The following is a 20,418-nucleotide window of genomic DNA, read 5'->3' as shown; positions in this document are numbered from 1 at the left end:
GAGGTAAGAGTACTACAATTTATAGAATGACAAAAGAACACAATCAAAATAGACAAAAAAAAAAAAAAAAAAAAAAAATCAGATATAAAATGTAATCTATTAGTGATTTAAGGGCAAAATTGAGCTTTATTACCAAAGAAAGCCGTACTTTATGGAGAATTTCAGGCACAATAACATGTAGAGACTAGAGTGTGTATTTGCTTCTCTATAAACCTTTACAAAATTCACTAAAGAAAGATGAACACTGTTTATTTCCCCACATGGCTGGCCACAAAATTCCATTTTTCTAAGTTTGTTCGGCCCAAACTATTTGCCTTCCTTCTTGAGTCCAATATTAACAAACAGCACACAAGCAAGCATTAAACATCGCCGACCACATCTTATCTGGTTCAGTTACTCGCAAAGATGCATCCTTTAAGATAACAACATACGAAAGGAAGGACACCCATAAGCATACAATTGGAGATGAGGATTTGTTTTTTTGTGTGTGAGACCTACCTGACCTGAGCATCAAATGCATCACATCCATAGATGATGTCAGTTGAGAAGCAGCATCATATTTAATTTGGTTCCCATTTTATCATCTCCATCCTAGATAATAAAAATAATGAATCAACAAGGGTGGGTAAGTGGGCAATTAACTAAACATGTTTTTTTAACAAATTCTAGACCAGAAACTCGTTTTCAAAGAAAAACAGCAACTAAATATAAGTTGAGATAGAAAATTTTACCTCGTTTTCTATTTCAGGGCCGGTTAAAGCCTTGATCTTTCGGAATCACCAACGGAAGTAAAGAGTCTTATTTTTACTCCAAGATCCATTTGTTCCTTACTATAGTAAAAAAGTTCTAATTCTTACAAGGATCTTACAGCATGCTTAGCATTTGTTGTTTCCCTCAAAACAGCACCAACAACAGCAGCCTCCTCAAGACACTCAGCCCTGTGTAAAGCATCTAGAAGAACAAAACATGTCTTCGTATATATATTACACCCTTTTTTCCTAGTTTCCTCAAACAGAGAAAACCCTTCCATGGCCCAGTTCGCCATACTTAACCCCTCAATCATGGTATTATAACAGGCTGCATCAGGTTTCCCACCATTGGCAGTGAACCTTTGAAAGAGTCCCTTTGCCTCTACTATATTTCCGGCTTTCGCCAGCCCTGAGATCATACTAGTGTAAGTAATCAGATTCGGTTCAAACCCTTTTTTACGCATTTCTTGCCAAAATACAAACGCTTTATTGAATTTCTGAACCCTGCAAAGACCGTATATGAGAATTCCATAGGTCACAACATTTGGAGTACATTTCAACTCTTTCATTGAATTAAAGCAAACAAGTGCTTCATTTATTTCCTCCGCCTTTACAAGCCCATTGAGAAGACAATTCCATGTGTAAACGTTTGGGGTCAAACCCTTCTGCATCAACTCTTCCATGATAAGATAAGCCTCGTCGATTCTACCCACTTTCCCAAACCCATCAATAAGACAACTATACACAACTAGATTTACATCTAGGCCGTTGGATTTTGCCTCTTCAAAAAGCATGTAAGCTTCGTCTAGGCGATCAATCTTCGCTAACCCATTAATAACAGAACCGTAGGTAAAAACGGTTGGTGGGTGACCCTTTACTTTCATTTCCTCCAAAAGCTCATAGGCCTTGTCCATTTTACCCGACTTGCAGAATCCATCGATAACAGTGTTGTAAGCAAGCGTGTCTAAGACACATCCCTGTTCTTGCATGGCATAGAAAAACTTATAGGTTTCACGTGCAAAACCAGATTTTGTGAGACCATGGATTAATATAGAATAACTACGAACACTTGGAGTAAAACCCCATGTTTTAATTTCATCAAACAATTTCCTTCCTTTGTCGGTTTCACCTGCTTTGAAAACACAATCCATGTATGTGTTAAGTAGGGGAAGGTCGGGAGAAGCTCCCATTTCCACCATTTCTTTGTATACTTGGTGACCCTCGTCTTTCCTTCCAGACATAAAGAAGTTCCTAATAAGAGAAGTAAAAACTATGGCATCAGGAATCCTACCTGAATTTAACATATGCTTGTAAAGCCCATAAGCATCGTCTACTCTTCCACTTCGGCCCAAACCATCGATGAGCGAACAAAAGGTTAATTCATTCGGTGTACAAACTTTGTGATCCAACCCTTCAAATATAGAACATGCTTCATCCAGCTTCCGAGCCTTACACAGTCTATCAATCATTATATTTACTGTCCAAATATTTGGAAACAAGTCAACTTCTTTCATAGTATCTCGGATTTCAAAAGCAGCCTCGATTTTGCCCGCCCTGCAAAGTACGTCCATGATGATATTATAAGTAGTGAGATTTGGTTTTGCGTCTTTCTTCATTTCGTCAAAGATCTTCATAGCTTCATTGACTTTACCCTTCTTCCCAAGACATGTGAGAATACCATTATACGCAATCACACTAGGTATACTACCTTTTAGACGTTGCCTTTCCAGTAAGTTGTATGCTTCCTCAAACATCCCAGCTGAACCAAAACCCATGATCATTGTGTTATAAGCATATGCACATGGGACATTTCGGTTGGCTTCCATCTGCTCAAATAGCTCAGAAGCTTCTTGAACCCTATTAGCTTTGCAAAGGACAACTATCAAGCTAGTGTATGTGATGTCGTCGGGCATAAGACCATGTGCTCTCAACTCATGAAAGAACTTCCAAGCCATATCAACCTTACCTGCTTTCCCAAAGCAATTTATGCAGACATTATAAAGGACAATATCAGACTCAATTGAGTTGCTTTTGAGTGCATCTAGCATAGATAAAGCATCATCGACCCGACCTTCCTTGGATAAAACGCGAATGAGAGTAGTGAACAAATAAATACTTACTTCATAACCTAACTCCTGCATCTGGTTAAAAAGTGTCAACAATTGGTCAGGTTTGGATAAAGCACTAATAAGAGTTGTATAAGCTGAAAATGCAGGCCGAAATTTGAACTTCCTCATGGTCAGGATAAAATCGTATGCATCTTGCACTCTTTGGGAGTTGACAGAGCTAACGACAAAGTCGAGACATGTACTGTTAGATGGACCGAATCCAGCAATGCTCATTTCTTCAAGAATCTGCTCTAGATGATCTAACTGTTTGGTTCTTTCCATGACCATTATGAGTGAGTTATATGCTTCTGGAGAATGGGGTTGGTCAGTCATTCTCTCAGCCCATCGGAAGTAGTTCACTGCTGTGTTAATGTCATTGAGTCTGCTTAGAACTTGGATTACCATTTCAGCATGAGGCAATGACAAAGCACTTTCTATTGAAGCCCCCCATGGACCGCCCTCTATAATTTGGCAAACTCTATCAACCCCTTGTTCCGGGTTATCCATATATTGAAGGCCTTCATGATGACTTCTACTGATAGAAGATACATGTCTTGATGAAACCTTCTTTCCTATTAAAAAATTGGACAGCATTTTTTATATAAGTTGGTTTAACAACAATAAAAGATAGTAAGAAACTGCCAAGATTTTAACCAGAACTGGCATAAATTTCGAAAGAAAAAAATTGAAATTGAACCACATTCAATCTGAGAAAGAATGAGAAGGGTGATAATGTAACAACCTTTCCACTGAATCAAAAGTCTTAAAAGAACCTTCATGTTAAAGAAGGTGAACTGATCTTTCTTCTAGCCTCTTCAGTGTAGTCAATGATGCAGATACATTGATGGATGATGTATATAGATAATAGCAGTAGTAATGAAAACAGAGTAGAATTTTGAGTTCATTAGGGAGAGAGAACAGAGTGTGCAGTCTTCGGCCAAAAAATAAAAATTTAAAGACTGGAAGAGCTTGCTGGTGTTTAGTGCCGTCCCTGAGGTTTGCCCAAGACCCAAATTTTGTTTTTTCCTGAAGACAAATGTCATACAAATAAAGACATAATAAATAAACAAATTGAAAGAATTAATAAGCATAGCAAATTCATCTAGTGCTAAAAAGAAAGCCATTTTTTTAAAAGAACTAGCATACATAGCAAATTCAATAAAAGAAAGAAAATTGAAAGAGTTTGCCATTCTGCATCTGTTATCAACTCATAAACATTGACCTGTTCACCATTTCCCATTTTCCAAATTCTTGTTGTTCTTCTTCTCTAATAGTATGATTTACTTATGACTCGAATGTAGAGAACTTCAATTTTTTGCATTGAATACTTCAGAAACCGAACCTGCTAGTGACTTTTCTGTTATAAGATCCTGAAGTTTGTTTTCCAAACCGATGAAACCTCACTCTCTTTGTCAATTTTGCCTTTAATCATCGTCATAGAGTACCTATAATTACAAAAATTTGTTTTTTTCTTAACATTTAGCTTCACATTATTTTATATTTAACCTAATTCCTAAATCATAATTTCTAAAACTAACAGTCTAACATACTAATTACTAAGAAAACAGACTATAACTACCCTTAAAAAAACAGACTATGAGACTAACAGCAGTTAACTAGTTAAGAAAAATTAAAGATTCATAAATCAATCCAAAAATCAATGTTTTATGTATAATGGCACCGAGAAATTCACCCATAAATTCAAAAATAGTACCTGGAACCGGAGGCTGAACGACAGCTGGACCGCTGGACGGATATCGAGCCGTGCTGCCGCCGAGTGCCGACTGCCTGAGGTGAGGCTGAGCCGTGCTATTGCCTACGGAGATCGTGGCTCTGGTCTGAACTCAAAAAAAAAAAAAAAAAAAAAAAGTGGTGGGCTTACGGCTATACTGGGCCACATTCCTGATTTTTCACAGTATGTTTGAAAACTTTTTATATGTTATTAATACTTTAGTATAAGTTAAATAGATTTTATAATTTAACATTGCAAAATCATCTCTCTTTTTTATAATCAATATTATTAAGGATTAAAAACTAGGTTAATATGCCTATTCGAATCACATTAATAAGTTTTTTTAGTTTTAGAAAAACTAACATGTATAACACATACAAATGCACGATTAATAATATAAAAATCGTGAAAAAAAATTACCAATAACAATTTTATTTTTATTTTTAACTGTTTTAAGTTTATAGACGGATCAACCTATAATCCGATTTAAGTATTCATTTTTCTCACATATATATCCAAATTAATCACGGCTCTCGATCCGGCAATACGGACACTTAGAAAAGTAAACATCATTATATATAGACCAAATTATCAATTTACTCTCACATATATATTCAAATTAATCATAACTCTCGACCCGGCAATTCGGACACTTTTAAAAGTAAGCATCATTTTATATATATATATATAAATAGATAGATTACTTAAAAAATTTGAAACTATATTGTTAAGATTGTCTCGCGTTTATTGAATTTCCGCGTTCATCAAAGAGTTGGTGAATTTTTGCGTTTATTTTAAATTTGATGTTGAATTTAAAATATAAAGTTTTATTAGTCTAGTTGGTTAAAGGTTGTACTTATTTTATTATAGTGTAAGTTCGAAACATATTTATAATATTTTTAATTTTATTTTTAACCGTTTTAAATTTATGGGCAGGTCAACTCACACTCTGATTCAAGTACTCATTTACTCTCACATATATATCCAAATTAACCACTCTCGACTCGTAATCTGAACACTTTAAAAATTAAACATCATTATATATATATAACATCAAAACATCAATTAGTTATTTTTTATAATCAATATTATATTAAGGATTAAAAATTATGCCTGTTTTGAACTACATTATTAAGTTTAGAGAATTAACATCTCAACATCACATACTTAATTTTTATAATCAATATTATTAACTATTATAAAATATATTTATATGTCTATTCTGAACCACATTCATAAGTATATTGTATTAACATCACCAAAATCTCCTCATTAATTCTTCATATACTCAATTTGTTAAGTATTAGAAACTAGGTTAATATATATACCTATTCTGAACCAGATTCACAATTATGCGTTTAGATAAATATATGGATTATTCAAACATGCAAAGTGAATAGTTGTTGTCTTAATCATTTCTTTATATATAATAGATCAAACTCTTATAAAAAAATATATATCAAAACTATTCAAGTATTTTGCTAATTCAATTACAAATATATATAAACATGTTATATAGTTCAGCTAGTTAAATAAATTCAAATAATGATGAGTGTTAAATATCCATTTTATTCATTACATTTATATGAGAGTTTAAAAACCATCCACTCATCTAAAAATATGAAGTAATTCAAAGTAAATACTACACCTCTCTAATAACTACATTATAATATATATTAATTGTGTGTAATCATAATATATATTCTTTTCTTAATTTTAGAGTGATAAACAACTATTCATATCATTTTTACAATTGATAGTTATAAACATCAAACCGATTTAAATCTATAGGATACCTCATACCTTTCAAACTAGCCTTTTTGACTTTTACAAAATTAATTAATCCAAAAATGTTATTTAGACATGTGTTAAAACAAAATATTATTCTAAATAAATTAAATAAATTAACAAAGTATGTCTTAAATAGCTGGCCATTGTTGCATATAGGATTATTAGAATAATATGTGAATTATTTTAATAATTTTGTTTTATAAATTTAGAAAATTTTGATTTTTTTAAAATATTTAAGAGATAATAATATATAATGATAAAATCATTTTTAAAAAATAACATAAAAAATATTTTAGTTAATAAATCAAATAATTTAATTTATAATAATAAAAATAATATAATATTTAATTATGTTAAAATTATTTTAAAATAAGTTATATTCAAATAAATAAATTAAATAATATGTGGATTATTTCAATAATTTTGTTTTTATAAATTTTGAAAATTTTGATTTTTTTTGTAAAAATATTTAAAATATAATAATATATAATGATAAAATAATTTTTAAAAAATAACATAAAAAATATTTTAGTTAATAAATTAAATAATTTAATTTATAATAATAAAAATAATATAATATTTAATTTTTTAAAAATTATTTTAAAATAAGTTATATTCAAATAAATAAATAAAAATATTAAAAATATAGTCTAATAAATAAATAAAGACAAATTTAATATAATCTTCGAATAAACAAGTTTAAGTAGAAGCACATTGTTAAGAAAAGTCACCAATTATTTGAAGATAAATAAAATAAGAAAAGTCACCAATTATTTGAAGATAAATAAAATATAATATAGAAATGGTCAATTTGTTGCTTATTAATTTTATTTTAATTTTTTAATTTTTAAACAACAAACTTCTAAACTTATAAATTTGTAAGAATTTGGGTTTTAAAAATAATATAAAAAACAAAAAGTATCTCAACTTCTCAATATTTCAATTTTGAGTTTGCAAATAATTAAAACTCAAATAAAACACAACATTACATTAAATTATTGTTTTAAAAAATAAATAAATCTAAATATATATTTTTTTAAATCAAATTTGATTATATTATTTTAAAGATAATACATACAAAACAGTCCGACATGAATTAGTACTCGTGCGGTTGTGCCCTTGTGCAGTTATTGGGATAAGGTTACCCAAAAGTAGTAGGGATACGGTTCTTGTTTGTTTTTACATTTATATATATATATGGTTACTTATTTGATCATTTTTTACAACTTAAAATTAATATTTATTTTATTTTTACCAGATACAAACAAAAATATTCTAATAACCATTTATGCAGTGCCGTGTTTATTAGATTAGACACAAGGAGTGCCCTAACTATATAGAGTTGTATACTTAAAAAAAAAAAGTGTTTATACATTAAGAACAACACTAAATTGACTGGTTTCCTTCTCAAAATGAACTTGTTTGCATCATTACATGTTATGAAGAAGACAAAGGATTAGTGATAAATGCCCTAAATTTTCTAACTAGATGAGGATTGAGTAATAATTCAAGAGGGTAGACATATAAAAAAATATTAAATAAATAAATTTATCTTATATATAACTTACAAAAATATAATATTTTTTTAAAATAAATTTTTAAATTTTATTTATTTAAAAAGAAAACATATTCATTAATAATAATAAAGAATTGAGATTATAAACTAAACATTAAAAGTTTTGTAAAAAATAATAAAAGAAAAAATGAGAATAAATAAAACAACTATGTAAAATAAATTAAAAAGTGACATAAATTTAATGGATGAATATCCTAATTTATATTTTTTTAAATCAATTAAACTGGAAGTATTTTCAATAATAGTCTTGAAAATGAATATAATAGTTTAAGTCAGTAGAATTATTAAATGGATGAGTATATTTTATTTCACTTCAAACAATATATAATTTTAATAATAAATATGTTCAGCACAAAAAAAACATTATTACATACATTTCTTAAATAAATAAAAATACATGAAATAAAACTAATTAAATATTCAGTAACATTATCTGAACCAACAACTTGTTATACAACTTATACTAATTAAAAAACATTTGTCATAACAGTTAACCTAATTTAAATATATTAATATTATACAAACAAAATTTACATAGATAAACCAACTTAAAATATTAAAGTATATAAAATGAGTGTAGTATTTGATCTTTTATTTATGAAATTATTATTTTCTACTTTAGATATCCTTATTTTTTTTTACTTTTACTAATTATAAACTTGATTTTTATTTCTTTATTAAATAAAAAAATTCATTTAAATTTGTTAGGAGGTGTGGGTTTTTTTAATTGATATTGTTTAATTAATTGTTTTTAAAGTGAATTACAAGTTTGTCGTATGTGAATTCTATGATCAAATATTTTTTTTTTCAAAACTCTAAGGGTTTGGTTTGGTTGTAGCATCCTCTGCTTGATCTTCTATTATTATACATAGATTATTAAATATTATAATATATATATATATATATATATATATATATATATATGATATTTTAAAAACTAACTAAAATAACTAATATAAATTATAAAATATAACCGAAAATAATTTATCGAAAATTAAGTCGTTTTAACTGGTTAATCGATAAATTAGTAAAATAAAACGATTAAACTATCGGTTTAATTCGATTATTATTTTTTTTGTTTTATTTGTACATTTTAATAAATATAATAATTGTATGATTACGTAAATTTAGAAAAAAGAGTGACTCAATTTTTTTTTTCAGTTTCATAAATACATAAATTAGAAATGAATATTGAAAAAAAATTAAAAGTTTGTACTTAATCATCAATTATTTAATATTAATAAAAAATCTAATGAAATAAAGTGACTTATTTTTGTCAAATTGAATCTATTATTCTTATGAGATTAATTTTTTTTAGAAATGATTTGAGAGGGAATGACGTGACTCTAATGGATTAAAAAAATAATAAATTTTTTCTCTCTTTTCTCACCTATTTGGTGACAGGTCATTCTCATTCATTATTTCTTTCAAATTTTATACCTCATCACTCTTCTAGCATTTTGTAGGGAAAGTGTACTTATAAAATATACTTTTATTATTCTAGAAAATGTTTATTTATTTGTTAAGTTTTAAAGTAACATTCATAATAATATATATGAGAATGGATAATTTGAGAAAAAGAATGACATTAGAGAGAAATTAAGTGACATAAACTCATTTGTTTTAAAAAGGAAAAAAAAGAGATATAATTTTTTTTTTTTTATAAAAAATGATAGAGAAAAATGCAATTTGATTGAAATATTTTTTTTTTATTTCTTTCTCTCTTCATCATTTCTAATTTTTTTGTGCAAATTGCTTTTCTCACCCCTTTCTATATTCCCAACCCCCGCTTCACTCTTTAATTAATTAAAAAATGACTTATTTATCCTTACCACATTTATATATTTATATATATTCTTATTTTATTTATTTTACTTATTTTATTTTATTTAATTATTAAGTTTTTTTATTAAATACAATTAATTAATTTTTAATATTTTTTTAACTTTATTTATTTAATTAAAAATACAAAATATTATTATTTTTATATTATAATTATTTAAAATATATTAAACACTTCATATAAATTAATATATGTTTAATTAAACAGCTATTTATTGAATAATTTACTTTTCGGTAGGAGTATTTTTTTTTTAAAAAAAAATTAGGATGAAAGAAGCTATGGAAGACAGACGAATGAGAGAGAAGGAGTGGAGAGTGAGAAACTTAGGGTTCAGTTTGGGTGGCATTTTGATTAGTGAAGAAGAAGAGAGAGACAGAGAAAGGCTGGGGAGAATCGGGAGGGCCGGCGGCTTCGAACAGAGGCGACAGGGGACCCGCTCTGATCGTGAACCCTGTCTGCCCCGAGTCCAAAAAAGGATTGGTAGAATTTATGAGCACGATATCCCGATTACCTAGACAGGTACGCAAACGATATCGAAATCCTGCCCATTGCTCATGTGTCTATGCATATATCCATTGTCTGTGCGTGTATCATGTCCCTCTCTCTCTCCTCTCCCTGTTAACTTTTCTCTCATTTTGTGTGAATTTTTCATTCGTTGGATTGTGGTGGTGGGTTTTTCCATTTGTTTGTATATTATTCTTGCTCGATTTTGGGTTCTCATTCACATTAGTGTAATCTTCAGTGGTAATTGTTTCTTGTATTTCCAGTGGTTCGAGCTCGATGGATCGTTCTCGTCTGCTTGTGGCGTTGCTTCTGCTTGGACAGGGTATGTTTTCGGCAACCACTGTCACTTTTTGGCTTTCTCTTTTTCCTCCTAAGCTTCGCATTCGGGCTCTTTTATATGTAATGATGTGAAGAAGTATACGAGAGCATTTCTCCTTATTTTCATGCCTCTTGTATTACATCTCTTAAGTATATGAGTATGCTTGTTTTTTCTACTGAATATTTACATATATTTATATTCACTTGGACTGCTTCTGACGAAATATCATTGTTCCTAATTATCTTTTTGTATTATATCTATGATAACCTATTTAACGTTCATGAAAAATTGAGCTATTCTTGGTACAAAATCGAACTTGAATAAGATTTGAATATTCACATAGTTTTTACCCAGAAATTTGTCAATATTTGCCTACTTGATTTGGGTGATTCCTCATTACCAATAGTTTTATCTCGTAATAGATGTTAATTGTGTACACATATATCTAGAATTGGACATCACATGTTCTTCTTTGTTGTTTAGAAAGGGTAAAATGATGTATGATCAACAATTGTTTATGGAAACTCACGAAGATATTAAAAAGATTATATCTGCACAGTCAATTAAGGAAAAGGGTTAACTAACCATCCAACTATACCATTCTCCATTGATCGGGGTAAAATCACTCTTGTGGAGGTGAAAGGGTCCAAAATACTTGTTATCTATATGAACTGTTAGGGATAATCCTACTGATGTTTGAATTGATGAAAATATTATATAAAATCTACTAGCAAATGCAACTTCTATATCTTGGCAACAATGACATTATAGTAGGATCCAAATGTTGTCTATCTCCTTCCTGACATTATCTATGGCTGTAACTGTGTTGAATAGGTTTGTGTTCTTATGAGTTGGTGCTGATGTATTTACTGTATGATCCCCAGCTTTTATAGTGATAAATGCTTATCAAGGCCAAGATGATTATAAATATTGTCAACGCACTGTAAAGAAGTGGGCGATCTCTTCTGCTGTTGATTTGGAAGTGAAGGAAAACGAACATAAATTGCATGATCTACTCTTTTTCCTTCACATCCCTAGAACAGGGGGAAGAACATACTTCCATTGGTAAGATTTTACAATGATAAATCTCTTTAGTAATCCTGGACTTCCCTTCTCTTTTAACCTTTCTTTATACAATGTCTATGTGCTTGCATAACCATGGTACGGGATACATACTATTATAAGGGCCAGTCATAAGATGACACGTGGTGGGAAGATTAGGCTTAATAAATTTATATAATTATGTTAAAAATAGCTATTAGTTTAGAATATTTAAATTATAATTAGAGTTCTATTATGATTGTGTTAGTTATATATATATTGTAATCGAAATCTTGTGAATACACAATTTATGTTTTTGTCAATGATTTTTTCTGGCTTCTTTCTCTTATTTTTCTTGTGGTCTCATCTAATTTCTCTTTGGATTCCAATCCTAGACTAGGGTTCCAATAATTTAAATATTCTAGCTAGTAATTATCTATAAAATCAATTATCTAAAGCCACATGTCATTGTTTTAGATTGGCCCTTCGAAAATTTAATACTTATTCTGTTTCAGATCATTTGACAAATAATTTATCATTGCTCATGTCGTCGAATTTGTCTTGCAGTTTCTTGAGAAAGCTGTATCCCACCTCTTCGGAGTGCCCTCGTTCTTATGATAAGTTGCGCTTTGACCCAGGGTAATACTTCTGGTTAATATGTTATTTATTGCTATATACATTTTGTGGAAGCACCGATATGCCCTTGAATTTTTGGAATGAGCGAATACTCCATTTACAGTAACATTTCCAAGAACAAGTTTGAGGCCATATTTGGTCTTTCCTCTCCATTTCATATAAAAATATTTGTTTGATTAGTTTTCAATATTTGTGCTATAAAAATTTCAATTTATGTGAACAAGGGTTTAATAAGGAAAGAGTGTGTGCATAATTACCTTATTTTGTTAACTAAGCTTCTACCCTTTTTCATAATATTGCATCTTATCTTGGAAGTACCAATTATTTGGAAACACTTTTGTTATGTATTTGGAAACGTTTCTAGATACAGAAGCTTTTGGAAACAAAATTTCTGTATCTGGAAATGTTTTCAGAAACAGAAGTGTTTCGAAATGTTGCTCATATTACTCCCCAAAAATTTAAGATGAACAGAGAAGCCTACTTTTTATCCAATAAATAATTGAATGTGAACTCCCCCCAACTCCCCTGATAACTTTTTGTTCTACTATGTCATAGATTTGTGATATTTGTAGTTTAATGATTTGGCTGATCATAAATTTGGTTTGCCGGTAATGATTTGAAGTTTTGTGCTTGCGCAGAAAAACAAATTGCAGGTTACTTGTTACTCACGATGATTACAGCATGATGTCCAAACTCTCTCGGCAGAGAACTTCAGTAATCACAATACTTAGGAACCCAATTGATCGTGTTTTTAGCACTTATGAATTTTCTGTAGAGGTTGCGGCTAGATTTTTGGTTCACCCTAATCTAACATCTGCTACAAGAATGGCGGCACATCTACGTTCAAAGACAAAAGGAGTCAGTACATTGGATATTTGGCCATGGAAGTATTTAGTGCCCTGGATGAGAGAGGACCTGTTTAATCGGGTATGATTTCATGTTTTATGTAAAAGTTTGCTTTTCTATTTTTCTTTGGGTTCTTTCTTCTCTTTTAGTGTATCCCTCTGCAATAATGGATCGCCATACAAATTTCCTTCACGAATGATCTGTGTTCATATGCTTAAAAAAATAAGATATGCTGCCTTTTAACATTGATAAGTCTAAATCAACATGATACTGTGGAAGGGTGGTTATTATCTGTTTAGATCTCTTGAATTCGCTAGCTAGATGTGTTTGAGCCAACTAACAGTAACCAAATCCTATGTAAAAGTTTGATTTGTAGTCCTTCTGAAAGGATAAATATAAGCGGGAGTTCACTTCAAGGATGCCTGAGTCGCGGTAAATAAGAAATAGAATGAGTGATTCAAACAAGGAAGTAAACACATATTATACGTTGAACTCAAGCTAGATGTTTACATTCCTCTCAAGTCTCAACCCTACGCATTCTGCCTATATATATGTGTGTTTAAACTGTCTGATAAAATCATTCTTGAAACTACATTATCCTCTGAGGATCCTGAAAGGTGCCAAGGACTTTTATCCTTGACAAGTTTATGTAGTCAGAATGGTTCCATCTATTAAATTTATAAAAACAATTGACTGGTTTCCAAAATGGAGGGAGAACTAGCATTAGAATGTATCTTATATATCTCATCCTCCCGTCATTAAAATAACGAATGTGCAAGTAGATATGGAAATATATAATGTTGATCCTATCTAGTGTTGTAAATATCAACTATTCCTTTATATGTGTAATATGTGATTTTCACCTTTTTTCTTCCTGCATTCTTAGCGAGATGTTAGAAAGCAAAGGTCCCCACCTTATTCTAGAGGAAGTGATCCATACAGCATGGAAGACATTGTAATGCCACTACATGAATATATCAATGATCCTATTGCTCGGGATATCATCCACAATGGAGCTACTTTCCAGGTATATATTTGTTAAGTTCTCACATTATTTATTTTCTGTTTGAAAGGGTGTAAAGCGCCAAGTAGTGGTTGGACCCACAACCTACCTCTTCTCTTAAGAAGCAAACACTCTAACCACTGAGCTACACTACATCGACAACATTATTTATTTTGTCTATCCTATCATCATATTTTTTTTAAACTCAGTGTAGAATTGTCCATTTTCGTTTTTAAACTTGTCAAAATGCTTCTATGTAGGTAACTTTAAATAAGTCATGTGCAAGTAACTTGTGTGTTAATTTTGAGAATTAAATATTTCAAATCCATTGTCAATTCTATAACTCAAACGTAGACATGCATTTTAATGAACTCAACAAATTTAACATCCATTCAAGTAATTGGACTTGATACCTTTTTTGACAGTCGACTGCAGTGTAATTATAAGATTAAATCACGCATTCTATTGATGAAATATGTTACTCCTGATCTCTAGTTCCTTTATAGGTAGAAAAATGATTATCCAGAACTCTGGTTGTGAATTTGAAATTTAATCTTCTATGCTAATACCATATATGAGCAGATCGCAGGATTGACAAACAACTCGTATCTGGATGATTCACATGAAGTGCGACACTGTGTTTTGAGGCATCCGGCTCTTGGTAAATATGTGCTCGAAGTTGCAAAGGTAATAAAAATATGTTTGCTCATAACTTTGGATGATGGTATTCTGTCTCATCTAGAATTTCCTTCTTAGAATACAGTCTTGATAGGTCCTTGTTAATCTTACAGAATAGACTGAAGAGTATGTTGTATGTCGGACTTACTGAAGACCACCGAGAGTCTGCAACCACATTTGCAAACGTGGTTGGTGCGCAAGTGATATTGCAGTCATTGGCATCCAATCATTCAGATCCTGCAGATTATAATAAATCAGGTAGGATATTAGTAATAATGACTTGATTTATGGTATCTTGTTAAAATTCCATAACCTAGAATCAAATATACCTGAGATTCGAGTACTCCAATGTATCATAATTACTAAGGAGTTGAGAAGAGATTGATCTGTGTTCTTGATCTGGATTGGATGTGAAAAGAACTCTTAGCATGAAGTTGAAAGAGATGAGGAGGGAAGAACCTTTAGACGAGAATAACAGACTATCCAACAATACTCTTTGTAGTAGTGGTCCTTCTATATCGTATTACCAATCGAAATATGGTCGAAATTAAAAACATATGAAATCTGCCAATTCCCTATTAATACTCCTGTTATTCAACTGCTAATAACAGGCTGTTAAAAAGCTTATTTAACCATTAGTAAAATTGTTGACTCAGCTACTAATTGCAGACTTAACTGATTTCTAGGGTTATCCTAACCCTCAGTAACAATTTACAATGCCTGGAAAGGGACCATTCTCATGTCAGGAAAGACTGGGTTACTATTTAGTCAGGTTAATTGTTAAAAGTAACTAGTTAAGAAGCATGAAGTTTTTGAGGATTAAGATATCTTATTTTCCAAATAGCAATTAAAATGATAAGAGTTGCACAGGTTTTGTGAGACCACTTCTTGGATTTTCTTGGTCAGTGCCAGCTCTAATGCCTGTATATTCCAAATTGAATCTAAGGCTAGCCTTTCAAAACTTCTGACTGTAGTTAATATGAGCTGGGTGGAGTTCAACTTTTAAAGCTTTCCTCGATTCCCACATATCTTTCTTTCTTTTATTTTGCAAAATATTACCTCTTTTCAGTATAGACTTGCGTAGTAGCATCCATATATTGGGTATGTTCCATGGGTATGTTCTTGATACAAGTGTATATATATATACCCATATCTATATATATATATGTATACCCATGGAATATATATATATATATATATAGCGGGGGAGAGGTCGGGGATGGGGGGGATCTTTCTTCAACTACGACGAGGTGGATGATCTTCTTTATGACCCCCGTCAAGTGGGACAGTGAAGAATTGTCCACGTTACAGGCGCCCCGTTCGATTGACACTCGAAGAAGGTCGCTCTTTAGGAATTCACATGGATAGGTACGCAAATGTTGTGGCCAAGTGGCTCAACTCTGCCACGGCATCGTCCCTCCCCCTTTGTTGAAGGTCCTCCTACAAATGGGGAAGCATATGGAACCTCAAGCATGTAATTGAGAATATGAAGCAGAGTAAGGAGGAACATGAAGCATATGAACATAAAGATATTATCCCAAGGCAGCATATATGGATGAGGAACAAAAATGTAACAACCCCATAAATATCAATTTTTCAACAAAATGGTAACAACCCAAAAGTATTAATTTACAAAAAAATGTTTAACACTTAATTATTTCTTCTTTTTCCTCCCCATTGTGACATGAGGTGTACGAAATACGTTCGGTTTACTATATTTTCTACTCGGATTTCTCTGAAATCGCTTTTCAAAGTTTTCATCTAGAACATCCTGATTTTCTTCCATTGTATACTCATCTACTAGTCCTTCCTCTTTCATGCATACTCTTGAAGGGATGTCCATCACGGAGGAGATGTGTATTCAACACTGGTCGGTTGGGTATTGGTGATGGGGGAGGATCTGTTTCCTTGCACACCGGCCGGGGAAGAGGTGTCGGGGGAGGATATTTTTCAAAAACGACGGGGAGGATGATCTGCTCTATGACCATGCCAAATGGGACAGTGAAAAATTGTCCATGATAGAGGCGGCCTATTCGATTGCCACCCGAAGGAGGTCGCTCTTTAGGAATTCACATTCACGGGATGGGTACGCGAATGTTGTGGCCAAGTGGCTCAACTCTGCCACGGCATCATCCACCTTTTTTTTAAGGTCCTCATATAAATGAGGAAAACGAGATGTGTCATTTATGGAACATGAAGATATGAAATGAGAACATTAATCAGTGTAAAGAGGAGCAGTTATCTCATTCTGAAATGAGAACATGGTTGAACAGTTACTTCATTCTGGAGCGGCTCGTTCACCCTCCTTTCTTCCTTCTACCATCACTTCCTCACTTCGGGGTATTATACGAGTGAGTGCTCTCCCTTTACCAAATTCCCCCTCCCCGGTCTCTTTTTTCAACCTTGCCAACAATTGTACATCGTTTCAGAATGCGATGACCGGACGTGAACGGGCAAACTGTTCCGACAACGCTACTAGGACGCGGATAATAATAAATATAATTGTTTTGTTTGTGCAGCTCTGCTACCTGGACCGCATCCAGATAACGTTGTCGGAGCAGTTTGCTCGTTCACGTCCAGTCATCGCATGCTGGAACGATGATCAATTGTTGGCAAGGTTAAAAAAGGAGGCCGGGGAGGGGGAATTCGGTAAAGGGAGAGCACTCCCTCGTATGATACCCCGAGGAAGTGATGGTAAAAGAAATGAGTGAACGAGTCGCTCAGAATGAGATAACTGTTCAACTATGTTCCTACCTACAATGGTTCATGTTCCCATTTCATATGCTTCATATTCCATACATGACATCTAATGTTCCGCATTTATAGAAAGACCTTAAAAAAAAAGGTGGACGATGCCGTGGCAGAGTTGAGACACTTGGCTACAACATTCGCATACTCATCCCGCAAATTTGAATTCCTAAAGAGCGACATCCTCCAGGTGACAATCAAACGGGCCGCTTTAACATGGACACCGTCATTTTTTAAGAAAGATCTTCGAAAATCCATTATTCTCCATTCAGATATTGAGCCTATTTAGACATGAGTATTTTGGTACAATCACGATCTCATATAAGATTGTTTTTGGATCATGATCCAATATAGTGTTTTTTGAGATCGTTTTGGGATCATGATCCAATATAGTGTTTTTTTTCCTTCTTTTAGTATAAAATTCAGATCTTGATTATTTTCTAGATCATTCTGATTTTTTGGAATATATAACAAATGGATTTTGTGTTACTAAGTTAAATAGTCCTTGTATATTTGCAGAAGATGAAATTTCTTTTCCAGATTCAGTCTCGAATACTAGCCATCTTCTGGTAATCAACTTAAGCCCGTTGATGAATTATTGGAGATGTTTAAAGCAACCCATTTTTCTTCTTCTTATTTTCATATATTGTTGAACAGAAAACAAGCGCAGACCTGAAACCTAGTGGAATCCTGGTGCCCCAAAATAATGAGACGACTGATGAAAATGTTAAGCTTGTATGTTGTCCCATTCATGTCTGTTAATAGATCCTATATATATATATATGGAGGTTATTATAAGACATTTCCCATTTTCTTATTGCAGACGACTGTTGGAGAACTAATGGAAGCCTATGAGTCATGTATTTCTAGCTTAAGAACAACTCAAGCACGACGTCGGACTACTTCTTTAAAGATGATCACCCCAGCAAACTTTACTAAGGAGGTACACCATCAATTTTTGGTCTCTTTGAATTAACATCAGTTTTGTTCTTTTTTTCCCTCTTTATTGTTGTCGTTACCTAATAGCCAGTCCTTTTTTCCCTTTCACCTTTAGTTGTTAGTGTTTAATACTTTAGTGACATGAACTATGTTTATTGTATCTTATACCACAATATGTTGGGGGATGTTGATCATGGAATGATATTGATATTCCTCATCTGAAGTGAATGATTAGATATGTAAAGAGTGTCAGGGGGAGTGTATGACATTGAGCATAAGATTCCAGTCTTCTTAAAGAAAATGCATATAGTTTTAGATTAGATTTTATTGTTTACACTTTTGTTAAACATTTTTAGGAGGAAACTAGAATTTTACTAGAAATCAAATTGAATAAGAAACATTTATAGTCTTAAAGTTCGATTATACCAAGAATGAAAGGTTCATTGAGGTTGTTATATCGGATGCTAACAATAATGCGGGTGAGTCAGTTGGAAATACAATATCATTTCCAAGCAAAACAAAAATGGATTCATTTGTCCTGGCGCATTTGCAAGACCAAAACATGCTTGGAGTTGATAATGTTTTCTCATTTTCAGTTTTGGTGAGATTACATGGTAACTCATTGATTAAAATTTTAATTTGCAGGCACGTCGTCGGCTTCCTGATGTACTTATACAGGAGATTAAAACGCTTAACAGCCTGGATATGGAGCTTTATGAATATGCTCGGAATATATTCTCAAACCAACAACACAAAAAATTGGAGCAAAAGGAGGAAGTTGCTGTGTCTGTAAGTAGTTTCTATCTATCTCTTGCAGTTTCTGTAATTAGAATGAAGCTAGTGTAATGTAAAAGGCTAAAAGAAAATAAATTTATTGCAGAAGGAAGAGGTGGAGGAGGAGAAGAGCATATTCTATTATCCTTATGTTGGCCCGTCATGGAACATTCTCTGGTTAGCTGTGTCTATTGTTCTGCTCCTTTTCTTCGCGTTATTGTTTGTAAGTGCAAGAAGAAGAAAACGAAGAACACTTAAACTAAAAAATATAAAGGGAACTGCATTTTATGGCAGTATCCCACCCGGAAGGACTAGGGATCATTAAGTTCTTAAATTAGAAAAGAAAGAAAGAAATAGAACCTAAGACTGATAGGAAACCCCCCCTCCTCCATTGCCATTTTGTCTGGGCAATTTTGTGGAGTTGTTGATTCATAAAACACGAATCTAAAATCGGGTTATCTCGTTCTGTCTTACATTTGTATAAGGTGGTATATTTGAATATGTTAAAATTTCTATGTTTCTTATTTGAAATGATTATGTGATGAAGTATTTTTCTTCTTTATACATAATTTTGGCTTGTTTGTTTTCAAATATAATACTTACAAACAAACAGAATATATGAATGTGATCCTAGAATTGTGAACAAAATAATATAGTTCAATTATACATACATATTTATCTTTTCTCTCTAGAAAATGACTTTCTGATTTCTTGGGAACCTCTCTGTTAACTGTCATTTCGTCCTCTTAACTATTTTTTTCTCCCCTGTCAACTTGTACTAACATGTATTTTATGACTAAACTGTCTCTCTTTTTTTAATCTTTTCCCTGCTGTGTTAAAAAGGGTAAAAAACTTTAATGGTAAAAACAAATTTATGTACTCAAGAGTAAAAGTGAAATAATGTGTGATGAGTAAAAATCTATAAGATCATACTTAATTAAAGCTTTTTTATTGATCTAAAATATTTTTATTCAAGATTGGAGAGTCCAAATTCTTACTAACCCATATAAAAGTTGTTTGGTGTTTGATTTTTATAAATTATTTAATAAATAAAAAAGTTATTTGAGTTTGTAATTAATTAAATTATTATAAATCTTTTATATTTAAATTTTTATAAAAATAAATATATTT

General features: G+C 31.6%; 2 protein-coding genes across 5 annotated transcripts; one reads left to right on the top strand and one right to left on the bottom strand.

Annotated features, from left to right (window-relative positions):
* Nucleotides 1-112: 112 nt before the first annotated feature.
* LOC124925637 (pentatricopeptide repeat-containing protein At3g06920-like) lies at nucleotides 113-4,718 on the bottom strand. Of its 3 annotated transcripts, XM_047465697.1 has the most exons (6): nucleotides 4,572-4,718; nucleotides 4,200-4,302; nucleotides 3,600-3,883; nucleotides 732-3,429; nucleotides 499-591; nucleotides 113-412 (listed from the first exon to the last, which is right to left on the bottom strand). In XM_047465697.1, the coding sequence occupies exons 3-4, from the start codon at nucleotides 3,634-3,636 to the stop codon at nucleotides 854-856; spliced, it is 2,613 nt and encodes an 870-aa protein (XP_047321653.1). In that variant the 5' UTR covers nucleotides 3,637-3,883; nucleotides 4,200-4,302; nucleotides 4,572-4,718; the 3' UTR covers nucleotides 113-412; nucleotides 499-591; nucleotides 732-853. The 3 variants fall into 3 exon arrangements, with proteins under 3 accessions (XP_047321653.1, XP_047321652.1, XP_047321654.1); XM_047465696.1 differs by lacking the exon at nucleotides 4,200-4,302 and having other exon boundaries at nucleotides 4,572-4,716; XM_047465698.1 differs by lacking the exon at nucleotides 4,200-4,302 and having other exon boundaries at nucleotides 504-591; nucleotides 4,572-4,716.
* A 5,395-nt stretch (nucleotides 4,719-10,113) lies between these two features.
* On the top strand, nucleotides 10,114-19,853 carry LOC124926872 (protein-tyrosine sulfotransferase-like). 2 transcript variants are annotated; one of them, XM_047467182.1, is made up of 13 exons: nucleotides 10,114-10,467; nucleotides 10,567-10,625; nucleotides 11,507-11,687; nucleotides 12,231-12,302; nucleotides 12,938-13,226; nucleotides 14,032-14,172; nucleotides 14,731-14,835; nucleotides 14,940-15,084; nucleotides 18,094-18,143; nucleotides 18,232-18,309; nucleotides 18,398-18,517; nucleotides 19,159-19,302; nucleotides 19,394-19,853. In XM_047467182.1, the coding sequence occupies exons 1-13, from the start codon at nucleotides 10,289-10,291 to the stop codon at nucleotides 19,610-19,612; spliced, it is 1,782 nt and encodes a 593-aa protein (XP_047323138.1). In that variant the 5' UTR covers nucleotides 10,114-10,288; the 3' UTR covers nucleotides 19,613-19,853. The 2 variants fall into 2 exon arrangements, with proteins under 2 accessions (XP_047323138.1, XP_047323139.1); XM_047467183.1 differs by having other exon boundaries at nucleotides 10,116-10,318.
* Nucleotides 19,854-20,418: the final 565 nt, after the last annotated feature.

This window comes from Impatiens glandulifera, chromosome 2, assembly GCF_907164915.1.
Source record: "Impatiens glandulifera chromosome 2, dImpGla2.1, whole genome shotgun sequence".
Lineage (NCBI taxonomy): Eukaryota > Viridiplantae > Streptophyta > Magnoliopsida > Ericales > Balsaminaceae > Impatiens > Impatiens glandulifera.
This window is presented reverse-complemented; position numbering and strand designations above follow the sequence as displayed.